The sequence below is a fragment of the Hemitrygon akajei genome, chromosome 30 (genome assembly GCF_048418815.1).
Source record: "Hemitrygon akajei chromosome 30, sHemAka1.3, whole genome shotgun sequence".
Lineage (NCBI taxonomy): Eukaryota > Metazoa > Chordata > Chondrichthyes > Myliobatiformes > Dasyatidae > Hemitrygon > Hemitrygon akajei.
In genome coordinates this window covers 15230837-15248656 of record NC_133153.1, presented here as the reverse complement: position 1 = coordinate 15248656, position 17820 = coordinate 15230837, and the positions used below count along the sequence as shown (strand labels likewise).

Genomic DNA, 17820 nt, shown 5'->3' with positions numbered 1-17820 from the left:
TCGACTGTTTACTCTTTTCCACAGATGCCGCTTGATTTACTGAGTTTCTCCAGCTTTTTCTGCGTGTTGCTTTGGATTTCCAGCATCTGCAGACTTCCTTGTGCTCGCGGTCTTAATTTTGAAACTCTCTTGCTTTAGGAAACCTGGTCTTTCTCTCTGTATCAGAACTGGCCATTTCTGTCTGTCATCAGATTGGTGGTTCCGTTTTTCTTTGTTATCTGTAAGTCTGGTCTGCTGGACACACCCCGCAAACTTGACACTAACAACATCCTACCAAGGGACTGCCATAAAAAGTCATCTGGTCTTAAACCATCAAAGATATCCCCTCCTTCTACACCTCCACTATTGTCAACCTTTTCAGGAGCTGAAACTATTGTGGTTTGCTGTTGTTCCCCAGTGGTAATAAAGGATCCCGGACCTGCTACCTGATCTGCTGAGTGCTTCCAGTATTTTCTGTTTTTATTTCGTCAGCAATCATTGTCACTACTGAATAGTTATGTATCATGCATTGCACGTGATTTGTTAATGTTTGTAACTTATTTAAGAACAGAGATCTTGCAACTTTCCTTTCACACACAGGAGTCCAAAAAATAACTGATTTAATTGCTTATAAAAAACAGAAAATGATAGAAATACTTAGCAAGACCAGAAGCATCTATGGAGACAGAAATCGAGTTTGTTTCATCGCGATAACTTTTCAGCAGACCAAGGAAACATTAGACATAGTTTTTTAATTTGTAGAGGGGCTGGACGTGATAAAGAAAAGGAGGGAGAGAGGGTAGGGACCAGGAGAGGTTAAATGTCACATTTGACATTGGTACCAGCTGACAGATGGTGGTGAAGGCTTGTTAATGACAACTCATTTATGTGGAAGAGTTGTAAATAGAAAGAGATGAGTGAAAACAGAAAAGCACGAGAGATATAAAACATGAAGAACAATGTAAAACTTGAGAAAAAACAGCTTGTTGTAAATACCCAGCAGATCATCAACTCACTAGATAAGCTTTCAGCTTCTCCCCCTTAGATCGTATCTGATATTGGACACCCTGCAAATATCAGACAAATGATTTTCTAATAAGGAATAAAGAATAGTCAGGCACAGCATCAGGGCCTTTGGCTCTCCATGTCGGCAGCAAGTACGTTGTCAATCTCAGCCAATTTCATTTGCAAAACAAGGTCTGTATACTTCTGTTCCTTGCACGTTCACGTGTCTGTCTAAATGCTCTTAAATCCTGCTTTTGCATCTGCTTCTACTACTTGTTAGAAAAGTAGGACTTGTTTTCAATGGATGGCTGGAATTTCTCAATGGACCTGTTCTTTATATTTCTACCATTGTTTAACAGTTCTGTGGGATGCTGTAAAAGGAGGTAGAAGATGGGAAATGTACCATAATTCTTTTCATTTTATTACACTGAAATAATTGCCTACTGCAGCAGGTGCTGTTTACTTGGGCCATTGGTTAATTGGAGCAGCTGCTTATTTGGGACAACTCTTTATTTATCTACCTACTGAGATACAGTGTGGAATAGGCCCTTCAAGCTGCACTGCCCATCAATCCCCAGATTTAATCCTAGCCTAATCACAGGACAGTTTACAATGACCAATCAACCTGCCAACTGGTACATCTTTGGACTGTGGGAGGAAACCAGAGCACCGAGAGGAAACCCGTGCGGTCGTGGGGAAAACTCCTTACGGGCAGTGGAAGGATTTGAACCCGTGTCGCTGGTACTGTAAAGCGTTGTGCTAACCCAAGAAGAACAAAAACTAATCAAAAATATCCGGGATTCCCTTCGTTTATTTGGGATACTCTGCTGCTCAATTGGGACAGGAGATTGCTGCCGAACAGTTTCTAACTAGCATACTTGTGTGGCCATTAGACTCTACACCGTGCTTAGAGCGAAGGTTTTAAATAGCGCCAATTGTGTATGTTTATGTTCAAAAAGCACTGAACTCACTGGCGAGAAATAAGCAGTAAGACAATTCAGAACAGTTTTTCTCACTGCGGTTTCATTAATTCAGGCTCAGAGATGTCCGAAACAGCTGGGAGTGAAAATGAAACAATTTCACTATTCAGCTAAGAATTACAAAGAATTTGAAGGTATTGACAACCACTTTGAATGTTACAATGAAAAAGACGAGTTAGAGGATGCAATCATTGAAAGCATTGTATGAAGACAGTCTATTATCTATACTGGGCTTCCAGAGATGCTACCCTTCCCTCTACACTCCATGCAAGGCAGTGTATATTAGATGAATTACATTGTGGATAACTATTAACAACTAAGCAAACACGAGGAAATCTGCAGATGCTGGAAATGCAAACAACACACAAAATGCTGGTGGAACACAGCAGGCCAGGCAGCATCTATAAGGAGAGGCACAGTCGACGTTTCAGGCTGAGACCCTTCATCAGGACTAACTGAAAGGAAAGATAGTAAGAGATTTGAAAGTAGTGGGGGGAGGAGGAAATGCGAAATGATAGGAGAACATTGGAGGGGGTGGGATGAAGCTAAGAGCTGGAAAGGTGATTGGCAAAAGTGATACAGAGCTGGAGAAGGGAAAGGATCATGGGACAGGAGGCCTCGGGAGAAAGAAAGGGGGAGGGAGGGAAGCACCAGAGGGAGATGAAGAATGGGCAGAGTGATGGGCAGAGGGAGAGAAAAAAAAACAAACAACTAAATATGTCAGGGATGGGGTAAGAAGAAGAGGAGGGGCATTAACGGAAGTTAGAGAAGTCAATGTTCATGCCATCAGGTTGGAGGCTACCCAGCCGGTATATAAGGTGTTGTTCCTCCAGCCTGAGTTTGGATTCATTTTGACAGTAGAGGAGGCCATGGATAGACATGGAATTAAAATGCGTGGCCACTGGGAGATCCTGCTTTCTCTGGCGGACAGAGCGTAGGTGTTCAGCGAAACGGTCTCCCAGTCTGCGTCGGGTCTCACCAATATAGAAAAGGCCACACCGGGAGCACCGGACGCAGTATATCACACCAGCCGACCAACAGGTGAAGTGTTGCCTCACCTCCAACGGGATCCCACTACCAAGCACATCTCCCCCCCCCCCCCCCCCCCCCGCTTTCTGCAGGGATCACTCCCTACGCGACTCCCTTGTTCATTCGTCCCCCCACATCCCTTCCCACTGATCTCCCTCCTGGCACTTATCCTTGTAAGCGGAACAAGTGCTACACCTGCCCTTACACTTCCCAGTGGCCACACATTTTAATTCCATGTCCCATTCCCATTCTAATAAGTTTATCCATGGCCTCCTCTGCTGTCAAAATGAATCCGAACTCAGGTTGGAGGAATAACACCTTATATACCGGCTGGGTAGCCTCCTACCTGATGGCATGAACATTGACTTTTCTAACTTCCGTTAATGCCCCTCCTCCCCTTCTTACCCCATCCCTGACATATTTATTGTTTTTTTTTCCTCTCTCTCTGCCCATCACTCTGCCTGTTCTCCATCTCCCTCTGGTGCTCCCCCCTCCCCCTTTCTTTCTCCCGAGGCCTCCCATCCCATGATCCTTTCCCTTCTCCAGCTCTGTATCACTTTCACCAATCACCTTTCAGCTCTTAGCTTCATCCCACCCCCTCCGGTCTTCTCCTATCATTTCCCCCTCCCCCCACTACTTTCAAATCTCTTACTATCTTTCCTTTCAGTTAGTCCTGACGAAGGGTCTCGGCCCGAAACGTCGACAGTGCTTCTCCTTATAGATGCTGCCTGGCCTGCTGTGTTCCACCAGCATTTTGTGTGTGTTGTATTAACGACTAAGACACACTTTTATAGTAATGTAGTAGTATTAGTAGTGTTATCATTTGTTCTGCATTCCATTGTTCAAGTGCATAACTTCTTAATCAGTTAGACTGTAGTTTGTTTTTTAAACTATTTTCATGAAATTTCAGCTAACTGAAGCAGCCACTTCATTGGGCCAAAATCTACCAGTCCTGATGTGTCCTAGTTCACCAGAATCAGCTGAGTATACTGAATGGAAATTGTAAGGTGCGTTAAAATGTGGAAAGTAGTTGCTTCCTATTTCTGTGTTATTTTACTACACTAAGTATAGCAATCCAGTGGGCTGAAATCTGAAGTATCAAGGCCAGATGCCAGTGTTGAGTTACCTGCAGAATGTAACCACGGATGTAATCTTGCAGTGTCCATCCCAGAGAATGCAAGATCTGGAGAACCTCCTCTTGCTTGAGAACACTGAAAAGACGATCCAATAGGATTTTGAGGCGAATAGGGATAGCCTGGGTTCCATACAGCATTAGACTACTGATGTCAAATACTACATTTGACTGGACTATCTCAACCTGGCTTTGTTGATATAAGTGATTCACTCGTAGTTTGTCCAGGGCTGCAAAGAAATAAGAGAGAAAACATTTTAAGAAGCAACTCCCGACCTAGAGAAAGTCTTTGATTCTGACAACTGCAGCCTCATAAACGCATTATCTTACAGAATGGATGACACGCTTCGCAACTATGTATATAAATATCTATATAATAAAGGCAAATATTTATGTATGCTGTTGCCAAGCCTATTGAAGAACACTGTATAATTTTGACCAAAGTTTCAATGGAGTGATACTCAATCCTTATTCTATATAATAGATCTCAAAAATTCAACTTCCTCACTGCTTCTTTCAATAATGCGCTCTAAATGATATTAGGCACATTTACAACTTCTTTCTGGGCTTTCTGAGGTCCCACCTTCATACATAAAGGAAGATAATAATGAATATTGTCTTTGATTCTCAATGTTAAGTTCAAGGGACTCAGACAACTTAGATGCTAATGGTCACACCATATCGAAGCAGAGTTAGGCCATTTGGCCCATTGAGTATGCTCCACCATTTCATCATGGCTGATCCATTTCCTTCTCAGCCCCAATCTTCTGCCTTCTCCCCATATTCCTTCATGTCCTGACTAATCAAAGAACTATAAATTTCTGCCTTAAATATACCCAATAATGGCTTTCACAGCTGCCTATAGCAACAAATTCCACAAATTCACCACTCGGTGAATTCCTAACGCAATTCCTCCTCATTTCCATTCTAAATGGATGTCACTCTATTTCGAGTCTGTGTCCTCTGGTCCAAGATTCCCCACCATTGGAAACATCCTCTCCACATTTACTCTACTGAGGTCTTTCAACAATTGTAGTTTTCAATGAGATCCCCCTTCATTCTTTTGAGTTCCAGCGGGTACGGGCCCCGAGCCATCAATTGGTCCTCATATGGTAACCCTTTCATTCCCGAAATTATTCCTGTGAAACTCCTATGAACCTTCTCCAATGTCCGCACATCCTTTCTAAGAGAGGCCCAAAACTGTTTGCAATACTCCATGAGGCCTCACCAGTACCTTATAAAGCCTCAACATTGCATCCTTGATTTTAATTCTAGTCTTCTAAAGATGAATACTAACATTGCATTTGCCTTCCTCACCACTGACTCAACCTGCAAATTAATCTTTAGGGAATCCTGCACAGAGACTCAAAAGTCCCTTTGCACCCAAGATTTTTTAATTTTCCATCCACTTAGAAAATAGGTTACACTTTTGTTTCTCCTACCAAAGTGCATGACCATACACTTCCAGACACTGTATTCCAAATGCCACATCTTTGCCCTTTCTCCTGTCTATGTCTAAGTCCTTCTGTGGCCTCCCTACTTCCTCACTACTACCTGCTCCTCCACCTATCTTCTAACTTGGCCACAAAGCCATCAATTCTATCATCCAAATCATTGATTTATAACGTAAAAAGAATTGGTCCCAACCCAGACCCCTATGGAACACCACTAGTCACTAGCAGCCAACCAGAAAAAGCTCCTTTTATTTCCACTCTTTGCCTCCTGCCAATCAGCCAATCCTCTATCCATGCTGGTGTCTTCCTGTAATACCATGGGCTCTTAACTAGTTAAGCATCCTCATGTGTCATAGGCCTTATGAAAATCCAAGGGCACAACATCCACAGATTCTCCTTTGTCTACCTTGCTTGTTATTTCTTCAAAGAATTCCAACAGGTTTGTCAGGCAAGACCTTCCTTTAAGGAAAACATGCTGCAGAAGAGTTACATCTACAGAGGTCAACCTATAGAAGAGTTGGCCTGAAAGTCACTGACATTGCGACCAGCGAACAGGTAGTGTCTCTCACAAGCAGGACTAGTTTGATGAGATCCACAAGCTAACTAATTGCAGACAAAAGGTGTCCCCTGGATTGGAAGCTCCACCATGCCCCATAGAAAAAGTAACAACCTTAAAGTCAGATGAAGACCTTGCTCCAGCAGAAAATCCATGACCTTAAGCACTGATGATGGATGGAAAGAGAATAGGAGGCTGCTCAGCGACCGGCTGACAATCATAACATCTTGAAGTTTTTAACAGTGTTAAGCTTACTAATGGCCAAATCATCTATGACCCACCACATTGAGAGGTAAGGATGGAGGGGAAGGTAACAAAGACAGAGGGAGCACACATCCCTATGGGAAGGAACATGTTGAAGACCTCCGTATTCGTGACTCTGTCCTGAGCCTAATCACTCCATACCAAAGACAAAAATTCCAGCTGATAAACATTTGTATTTTATTTTGTGACTCAAACACGCCATTAAAAATAAATGTTACGTGACAAACTATGCAAAGTCACTATTTTGCGCACAGTCAAGAAATAATAATAAATACAGAGGCTCAAAAAGGATCTAGTGCTTTCATGGTGTTTAAGACAAATAAACTCTCCTTGGGCTTCAAGCTGGGTGCAGGTATCGTTTATAACTGATGTTTCGATGACAAACTCTGCCATCTTCTTCAGGGACAATGCCTGGGCAAGTGTAGTCCAGTGGTAATTATACCCCTGCATTCTGCCCCTCCTGATTGGTTAGTCCTCATCCAATCAGGTTTCCACTCTCGTTTACAATTGAATTCCAGTTCTTACTTAGAGTGAGACCTTCATCTTGGTTAAAATTCTTTTCCTCTAGTTTCACTTCATTGGCTTACTTTAGCAGGAGGTCCCAAAAACCAGTGCTGTCGACGTTAATCGAATGGCCATTGGAAATGAAGTGTTCTGCTATCACCAATTCCTCCAGGTAACTCAAACAGACACACTTCCTGTGCTCCTTGATGTGGGTTTCCACCGTGTGTCCTGTCTGGCCAACAGAAGCTGCTCTGCATTCAGATGGAATCCTGTAAACGGCAGCCGACCTGAGTCCCAGGTCATCTTTGACCCACATAAGCTGTGACTTGAGCTTCCTTATGGTTTGTGGATAGTACTAGTCTGATATTTCTTCAGGACCCTGGCATTCCTTCCAGAAACCGTGGAAATTTTGGGAAGACAGGCAGTAGCGATGGGATCCTCCTCAATGTTAGGTTTCCTGGTTTTTCAGTCAGCCCTTCTTAAGAGGCTCAAAATTGCAAACTTCAGAAAGGTGTTTCTTGTGTTGGAATCTATCCATAAATACAGCATTTTTTTTTCCAATACACAGCACTACAGCAAACAGATAAGTGAAATGAATTATCCCCACAACAGAGCAATCTTAGAGACAGGTTGGTGGCATCCGTCGGTCTCGAGAGACCATGGATCTGCGCCTGGAGTTTCCAGGGTGCAGGCCTGGGCAGGGTTGTATGGGAGACCGGCAGTTGCCCAAGCTGCAGGCCTTCCCCTCTCCATGCCACCGATGTTGTCCAAGGGAAGGGCACTAGGACCCAAGCAGCTTGGCACCGGTGACGTCGCAGAGCAACGTGTTGTTGAGTGCCTTGCTCAAGGACACAAACACGCTGCCTCAGCTGAGGCTCGAACCAGTGACCTTCAGGTTACTAGTCTGATGCCTTGCCCACTAGGCCACGCGCCAACACAAGAGACAGGTTAAAGACTGGGAAATGCACTGATCATTTGAATTACTAATTACTTCCAGTCAGATCAAACTTTTGACACATCACTATTGAAAATACAGCTTCCCAAAGGGTCCAAAATATGCTCAGCCACTTCAGGACAAAGGAGAATTCCAATTCCATAATTGACTTTTACTCAAAATAAAACATGCTCATTATATTTAAAATCAAAATATTTTATTGCTGCAGAATTAATAAAAATGTACCCAGATAAGGTTCTTATGCACGATTCCCTGCACTTAATCAAAAACAGAAGATATTGGAAATACTCAGCAAGTATAGGTGAGAAAAGAAACAGAGCAGATGGTTCAGTTCAGAAACGCTTTGTCAGAATTGAAAAGATGAGGAAGGTAGTTATAAAGCAGCAGGGAGGCTGGGGACAAAGGGGTATTGGTGCTTCCTCATTGCACTCAGAACCCAACAGTGTCATTACTTCTACAGTGAATTTTTTTTTACACACTTATTCACCTTCATGAGGTCACTCTCTGCCTTTTCCCTTCCTTTCTCTGTTTCCATCTCACAAGATAGGCTAGCCACTATTATCCATTACATGCCTAATGACACAACAGGCATCTCAACCGCTCTTTGTCCCACACTAGCTCCTGTAAGGACTGTGTTCCATTCTCTCAGTCCTTCCATTTCTGTCATATGTTGTCTAATGATGAGAATTTCCATACAGAGAATTTCTGAAATACCTTCTATCTTTCTGCACTGCAACTTCCCGCCCTACTATTGTTCACAAAGCGCTTGACCAGATCTCATCCATTTTCTATGCCTCTGCTTTCAACTCCTTTCCTCTGGGACAAAATAAGGATGGAGTCTCCTGTCCTCACCTTCTACCCCACCAGCCTCTATATTCAAAAGATCATTCTCCACAATATTCACCACCTTCAAAGAGATTCCACCACCAGATACATCTTTCCTTCCCAACCCATTCAGCGTTTCATTGGGACCATTCCCTTCATGACCGCAGGTCTACTCTGTTCCCATCAACTGCTTACCCACCCCCCCACTTCTTGTGGCACTTACCCTGCAATGGCAGGTGATGTCCATCACCTCTTCCCTCTCACTATTCACGGACCCCAAACAGCCCTTCCCAGTGATGCAGTGACTCATTTGCCTTTCTTCCAATGTCGGTCCAGCATTCAACGTTCACAATGCAGTTTGCTCTCCATTGCAGAAACCAATTACAAACTGGGCGATTGCTTTGCAGAACACCCGAATTCAGTGTGCCAGCCACTTTAATTCTACATCCTACTCTAAACCATTGGTCTGTACATCACAGTGAGGCTCAGCATGAGCTTGAGGAAAAACACATCATTTTCTTTCTGGGCATGTTGTAGTCTTGTGCACGCAATACAAAAAGAGAGGAGATTAACGCAATAGAAAGGAAGGACATTAGCCCGGAGGATGTGGAATCGATATGGGTAGAGCTGCATAACACTAAGGGGCAGAAAACGCTGGTGGGAGTTGTGTACAGGCCACCTAACAGTAGTAGTGAGGTTGGGGATGGCATTAAACAGGAAATTAGAAATGTGTGCAATAAAGGAACAGTAGTTATAATGGGTGACTTCAATCTACATATAGATTGGGTGAACCAAATTGGTAAGGGTGCTGAGGAAGAGGACTTCTTGGAATGTATGCGGGATGGTTTTCTGAACCAACATGTTGAGGAACCAACTAGAGAGCAGGCCATTCTAGATTGGGTATTGAGCAATGCGGAAGGGTTAGTTAGCAATCTTGTCGTGCGAGGCCCCTTGGGTAAGAGTGACCATAATATGGTGGAATTCTACATTAAGATGGGGAGTGACATAGTTAATTCAGAAACAAAGGTTCTGAACTTAAAGAAGGGTAACTTTGAAGGTATGAGACGTGAATTAGCTAAGATAGACTGGCAAATGATACTTAAAGGGTTGACGGTGGATATGCAATGGCAAGCATTTAAAGATCGCATGGATGAACTACAACAATTGTTCATCCCAGTTTGGCAAAAGAATAAACCAAGGAAGGTAGTGCACCCATGGCTGACAAGGGAAATTAGGGATAGTATCAAGTCCAAAGAAGAAACATATAAATTAGCAAAAAAAAGCGGCACACCTGAGGACTGGGAGAAATTCAGAGTCCAGCAGAGGAGGACATAGGGCTTAATTAGGAAAGGGAAAAAAGATTATGAGAGAAAGCTGGCAGGGAACATAAAACTGACTGTAAAAGCTTTTATAGATACGTGAAAAGAAAAAGATTGGTCAAGACAAATGTAGGTCCCATACAGTCAGAAACAGGTGAAGTGATCATAGGGAACAAAGACATGGCAGACCAATTGAATAACTACTTTGGTTCTGTCTTCACTAAGGAGGACATAAATAATCTTCCGGAAATAGTAAGGGACCGAGGGTCTAGTGAGATGGAGGAACTGAGGGAAATGCATGTTAGTAGGGAAGTCGTGTTAGGTAAATTGAAGGGATTAAAGGCAGATAAATCCCCAGGGCCAAATGGTCTGCATCACAGAGTGCTTAAGGAAGTAGCCCAAGAAATAGTGAATGCATTAGTGATAATTTTTCAAAACTCGTTAGATTCTGGATTAGTTCCTGAGGATTGGAGGGTGGCTAATGTAACCCCACTTTTTAAAAAAGGAGGAAGAGAGAAAAACCAGGGAATTATAGACCGGTTAGTCTGACATCAGTGGTGGGGAAAATGCTAGAGTCGGTTATCAAAGATGTGCTAACAGCACATTTGGAAAGAGGTGAAATCATCGGACAAAGTCAGCATGGATTTGTGAAAGGAAAATCATGTCTGACGAATCTTATAGAATTTTTTGAAGATATAACTAGTATGGGGAGAGCCAGTGGATGTGGTATATTTAGATTTTGAAAAGGCTTTTGACAAGGTCCCACACAGGATATTAGTGTGCAAACTTAAAGTACATGGTATTGGGGGTATGGTATTGATGTGGATAGAGTATTGGTTGGCAAACAGGAAGCAAAGAGTGGGAATAAACGGGACCTTTTCAGATTGGCAGGCAGTGAGTAGTGAGGTACCGCAAGGCTCAGTGCTGGGACCCCAGTTGTTTACAATATATATTAATGATTTAGCCGAGGGAATTAAATGCAGCATCTCCAAGTTTGCGGATGACATGAAGCTGGGCGGCGGTGTTTCATGGCAGATGCAATTTAATGTGGATAAATGTGGGGTTATCCACTTTGGTTGCATGAACAGGAAAACAGATTATTATCTGAATGGTAGCCGATTAGGAAAAGGGGAGATGCAACGAGACCTGGGTGTCATTGTACACCAGTCATTGAAGGTGGGCATGCAGGTACAGCAGGCGGTGAAAAAAGCAAATGGTATGTTGGCATTCATAGCAAGATGATTCGAGTACAGGAGTAGGGAGGTTCTACTGCAGTTGTACAAGGCCTTGGTGAGAACGCACCTAGAGTATTGTGTGCAGTTTCGGTCCCCTAATCTGATGAAAGACATTCTTGCCATTGAGGGAGTACAGAGAAGGTTCACCAGACTGATTCCTGGGATGGCAGGACTTTCATATGAAGAAAGACTGAATCGACTAGGCTTATACTTGCTGGATTGGACAGGCTATATGCAGGAAGATTGTTTCCGATGTTGGGGGAGTCCAGAACGAGGGGTCACAGTTTAAGGATAAAGGGGAAGCCTTTTAGGACCGAGATGAGGAGAAACTTCTTCACACAGAGAGTGGTGAATCTGTAGAATTCTCTGCCACAGGAAACAGTTGAGGCCGGTTCATTGGCTATATTTAAGAGGACGTTAGATATGGCCCTTGTGGCTAATGGGATCGGGGGTATGGAGAGAAACCAGGTACAGGGTTCTGAGTTGGATGATCAGCCATGATCATACTGAATGGCGGTGCTGGCTCAAAGGGCCGAATGGCCTACTCCTGAACTTATTTTCTATGTTTCTAACTTTAAAGTAATTTGATTTCTCAGCTTACATCAGTGATCCATCTCTGATAATAGTTCCGCACTCATTCATTCTCTCTCTCACTCACTCGTGCCCATCCTGATCTGCTGGGCAGGTCCTCCTCCTCTGCAATTTGCGACATCCACATTCTTTTGTCAGTGTTCTCACTCTCTGACTGCTCCCATTCATTCACTGCACGGACAAACTGGTTTCCAGTGTATCTCCACGGTTGCGCCTACCGGAGACATCACCCCTCTCGCCCCCACACGTTTTATCTTCATTTCTGTTCTGATGATAGATCTCCCTGCTGAAGCAGTGACTCAGTTTCTCCTCCCACAGATGCAACCTGACCTGCTGCATATTCCTGGCATTTTCTTTTTTTTGTTTTCAATTGCAATGATGCAGTCGAGCTTAACTTCAACATTTAACAGAAGTTTGGATAGGTACACCAGTGGGAGGTTTATGGAGGGCTATGGTCTGGGTGGAAGTCAATGGGAGAAGGCAGCTTAAATGGTTCGGCATGGACTAGATGGGCCGATGGGCCTTTTCTGTGCTGTATTTTTCTATGACTCTAATCATTTACAGTTTTTATATTTTGGTCTTCACCTTCATGTCCAGCTGCTTGAAATTAATAAAATTAGGATTTTCCTACTTGTTTTTTTTCACCCATTTTCTTCTTTCACTAACACTTACAATAAAGTTTATGGCAGTGGATATAATTTAATCTTCTGTACAGTAATGGCAAGTCTTCATTAATCTACTCCAGCTCTACTCTTCATCATCTGTTTTTTTTTCCCCTTTCCTCAATTCCCTTTTAAACAACATCACTACAACCATTTTTTTTATTATGCATTCCAGTAAAAAAAAATGCAGACACTGGAAACCTGAAATAAAATCAGAGAATGCTAGAAGTCCTTAGCCAGGTAACACTAGCTGGGGAGGAAACAGCATCAGCATTTCAGGTAAAAGACCCTCATGGAACCGGAAAAAGGAAAAGGCAAGTGTTTTAAAACACAAATATGGGCTTAAGTGAAAAAAGGGAAAGCCTGTCATAGGATTCAAACCAAATTTATTAAGACAATATTTACTTTTTTTAAAAAAAAACAGCAGACAGAACGAATGATACAGAGAAAAACTGAAATACATCAAATTGAAATAAATTCTGCCACATCTGTGAAAATAAATGGGTTCACTTAAAATTGTTCAGCTCAGTATTAATTTGCCAATGGTTGTGCCCAAGGCGGAGGTTGAGTCATATTGTTTAAGTTTATACTGTGCAACATGGTGTTCTGATGACAGATAATTAAAGTAACACGGAGCTTACCTGCAAGGAGGGATAGGGATGGGTAAAGGAGCAGACGTTATCTCTCCCTCAGCTGCACGGGAAAGTGATGTGAAAAGGGAGTGGCTGGTGGAGACAGTCGAGTGGTGCAGAGAGTCGAAGGAACAGTCACCTCAGAGTATTGAATCAGGAAGGATGATGATGTATCTGGTGATGGAATGCAGTTTGAGGTGGCTGAAGTTATGGAAGATGACCTGCTGAATGTGGAGGTTTATTGGGTGGAAAGTGGACAAGGAAAACTCCACTCCACATCTACAATCTGGCAACCAAGAGGCCAGGGTATGATCTCCGGAAAGCTGTCTTGTACAAAGTGGCAATTCTGGACTAAACTTGAATCACCGAAGGATGTTCAACAGCTCTGCAGGACTTGAATGTTATCACCTCTTATAAAGTGAAACCAAGTGACGTAGGTGGCAACAAGGCTCCGCTCCCAGTTAAGCTCAAGGTGATTTCTGCTGGCTTTGACCACCAAAACATGGAGGCACCTTCATGAATCCCCACAGCTGCCAATGACACTGTGATTTTGGTCTCCGAGGCATACGTGAGAGCATCCTTCAGGACAGTGAACTCACGGACAACATCCAGATCAGACAGGGCACTTTGCCGAGTACTAAATGCCTGCGCTGATTAACTGGCTGGAGTGTTCATCATTATCTTTAACCTCTCGCTTCTGCAGTCTGCTTCAGGCAGGCTTCAATTATACCAGCGCTTAAGCTGCCTCAATGACTATCACCCAGTGACACTTAAATCCACTGTGATGAAGTGCTTCGAGGGGTTGCTGATGAAACATATCAACTCCTTATCCCCTCTGACTTGCCTCTGTCACACCAGGTAGGCAGCAGGTGTTATTTCATTAGGTCTCCACTCAGCCCTGGAACATCTGGTCACCTAAGATCCATACATGAGGATGCTCCTCATCGACCACAGCTCGGCAATCAGTTCTATCATCCCCTCAGAATTCATCAATAAGCTTTAAGACATTGCCCTCAATACCTCCTTGTGAAATTAGATCATCCATTCCTCACATGCAGACCGCAGTCAGATCGGATTGGCAACAACATCTTCTCCAAGATCTCCATCAGCAAAGGTGCATCACAAGGCTGTGTGCTTGGGTCTCCTGCTCTAGTTAACTTGTGTCTATGAGACTGAGCACAGCTGCACTGCCACATTTAAGTGTGTTGATGGCACCTCTGCCATTGGCCAGATCAAAGGCGTTGATGAATCACCCTATAGGAGGGAGACTGAAAATCTGGTTGAGTGGTGCCACAACACCAACCCCTTACTCAATATCAGCAAGGCCAAGGAGCTGATTGTTGACTTTAGGAGTAGCAAACAAGTGGCCCATGAAACTGTCCTCCCTGGAGGATCACAGGTAGAGAAGGACAGCAACATTAAATTCATCAGTATTGTCATTTCAGAGGATCTGTCCTAGGTCTACTGTGAAGCCATTGGGAAGAAAGCATGGCAGTGCCTCTGTTGGCATACTGACTAGTTGCTCATGGTCTAGTATGGAAACACCAATGCCCTTGAATGGAAACACCTACAAAAGGTAGTGGATATGGCTCAATCCATCACAGGTAAAGCCCTCCAACAATTGACACATCTATGCAGAGCGCTGTAACAGGAAAGCAGTATCTATAATCAAAGACCCCCCCCCACCATTCAGGCCATTCTCTCTTTTCACTGCTGCCATCAGGAAGGTACAGGAGCCTCAGGACCCACACCATCAAGTACAGGAACAGTTATTACCCCTCAATCATCAGGCTCTTGAACCAGAGGGGATAACTTCACTCGCCCCAGGACTGAACTGTTCCCGCAGTTTGTGGCTTCACTTTAAAGAACACTTTATTCCTTTCCTTTTTAATTTGCAGTTTGCTGTCTTTTGCACATTGGTTGATTGCCCATCCTGGTGGGTGGGGTCTTTCATTGATTCTATTGTGTTTCTTGTATTTACTGTGAAGACCCACAAGAAAATGAATCTCACTGCTGTATATGATGACGTATATGTAATTTGATAACAAATTTACTTTGAACATTCTCTGACTTAGAGGTGAGGGCTTGAAAACAGATGTCGAAGAGGTTAACAAATGACTAACATTTTAATTTAAACCATTTTTGCTTTAAATTAAATTAAGTGTGGCTGTGCCTTTGTTTTAATTTATTATGTTTCAATTTGTCATGGTATCATTTTGCTCCAGTCGCTTTCTAAAAATGATTTTTTAATTTTTTTTTAAGAATAAGAGATATAAAAGCTTCATAAAAAGATTGAGGGAGTTTACCCGATTTAAAGGACTCTGATAAAACAGAGGATAAACAAGGTGTAAGTAACGTAGTGAAAGTTTTATAAAACTCCCCAGGAAAGCCATCAGGTTCTGGGGTCTTACCAGAATGTAAAGCACGTATAGCCTCAGACACTTCTTCATTGGAAATAGGCTGATCTAACTGTGTTAGGCTATCAGCAGACAATGTAGGAATGTTGATATTACTGAAAAAAGCATTCATATAGGTATCATCTAAATAAGAGTCAGACTGATACAACTTAAGGTAAAAGTCTTTAAATACGTTGTTAATTTCAGAATGGTCGCATATCTTAGTACCATTATCTTTAAAAATTTCTGTGATTTGACGATTAACTGCTCAGTCTTAAATTCGAAACAATCTTTTTATGATATCTGGGGACCTTTCCTAAATTACTTTTCCAATTTATAAAGTTTAACAGTGCACAGACTTTTATGTATATTTTTTATCTTTTCTTAAGCGAATATGCTTTCTTTTCTAATTTATCCATTATCATCCATCAGCTTTTTTTCTTTGGTAGTTGGTAGGGGGTTGACCTTTTTATTAATATAAAAAAATTATTTTATGATGTATGACCTATCTTTAAATTTTTGATTACAGAGTGGTATACCTTTATGTGTTATGCTATAACATTTTGATCAATTTTATCACAATATACGAATGCACACAAGTTATGTTGAGATGTATCTATGTGTTGCACTCTGTAAATCTTGTTTTTTTTTCTTCTGAATAAAAATATTGTAAAAGGAAAAAATGATTTTCTACATTGGTCTGTACACCTCCTCTCTGCATATTAAAGCATACTTGATTTCTCACCTTTTCAATTCTGATGATTTTAACCTGAATCCATATTTCTCAGCCTGCTGGTGCTGCCCAACCTGATGAGAGTTTCTAGTATATAAAATGTTTTTTTTTTGATTTATGATCCATTTGTGTAAATCATCATCCTCAAAGTTTGGGCAGGCTTAACCAGACTTCATCCATCAGCCATGCCCTCTGCTCCCTTTCCCACATTATAAAAGTGAATCCCCTTTAAAAGGAAACCTTTAAATGTTAAACACTTGGAAACATTCTGTAGGGGACAAGAAAGGATCTATATAAACACAGACCTGTGTGGAGCTATGGGTTGAGAGAACATGCATTGAGATGAACGGCTATATAGTATCAGTGGTCAGAACGTTGCAATGCATACCATGCATTGTCAACTGGATAGGCAAACAGTTCCACCTTTGCAAGGGTCCCCAAGATTGCCGAAGGATGCCAGCATCTCCCGTTCTCCTTACCATGTACCACCCATCCATGTTTGCAATGGTCACATTGACGCACGTTGATCTTCCCAGCTTGAAAGCACTCACAGTTACAGTTCACCAGTGTGCAGCGAATAGCCTGGAATCAGAGAGAAAGAGTTTTACACCGCCATCCAATGCAGGTAAAGCTTTCATCCACATAGCACGAATGACAGTACTGTTAAACATATAAAATACATTGATACATCTTACGCATTAAATATTTAAATCACTTTTCCACAAAAGTCTTCATCAAAATTAACTGGATTATTTAGAGTGGCAATTAGTGAGTTAGAATTTACAAATTTCATTTAAAAATAATGCTGGTAATATTGTGTGACTGGTCAGTCACCTACACTTGCGACAACATCTGTTTTGACTCCGGTATAGGTACAGGAGCCTGAAGGCACACACTCAGCGATTCAGCAATAGCTTCTTCCCCTCTGCCATCCAATTCCTAAATGGATGTTGAACCCATGAACACTAACTAGACATTTTTACTGTTTCTGTTTTTGCAAATATTTTAAATTTAACTATTTAATATACATCTATATACTTACTGGTTCCTAAGGTTGTAATAGACGGGGAGGGGGGGCAAATGGGGACAAGCCCCCACTACCTATTACATGTTCTCAAATAGCCTCTGACAACCAAGTCCAGCTCCTGGCCTTTACATGTGGCTTAGCTACTAAGCCCGACGGAACCATTTCTACTGACAGGAGAAGGGGCAAAGGCAGGTTACTGGTGCCTTAAAACCAGTTGCTTTGGGTAGACGGGGCTAATCAGCCATGGTTGGCAGCTCATCAATGGAAAGTTTATTATATGACTGTCCATTTTCTTAAAAAAAAGTTAACTAGAAGTGTATTCTTATAGGACTAATATAATAGTTCAGAAAACCTGCCAGTTTGAACAAGCAAATATATAAGGTGCTGGATTAGACTGCAGGACCATGGGATATAGGAGCAGATTTAGGCCAGTTGGCCCATCGAGTCTGCTCCACAAAGTGTAAGGAACGGACAGTCCTGTACCTCAAAAGACGGTGCTGCGAGCATAGTTTGAACTTACGTGGAAAGCCCCCATTGGATTT

The 17820-nt window shown here is 42.4% G+C and overlaps 1 protein-coding gene across 7 annotated transcripts in view; it reads right to left on the bottom strand.

The window, feature by feature from the left end:
• The window catches only part of bnc1 (basonuclin zinc finger protein 1), a 291531-nt gene that overhangs the window by 28515 nt on the left and 245196 nt on the right, over nt 1–17820 (bottom strand). For 4 of the 7 annotated variants that reach the window (XM_073033027.1, XM_073033025.1, XM_073033024.1 and 1 more), the window contains exon 2: nt 16731–16833. In XM_073033027.1, the coding sequence (XP_072889128.1) occupies nt 16731–16748 (18 nt within the window). In that variant the 5' untranslated portion in view covers nt 16749–16833. Of the gene's footprint in view, nt 1–4119; nt 4356–16730; nt 16834–17820 lie in introns of all 7 variants that reach the window. The other 3 variants (XM_073033022.1, XM_073033021.1, XM_073033023.1) reach the window with 1 other exon arrangement.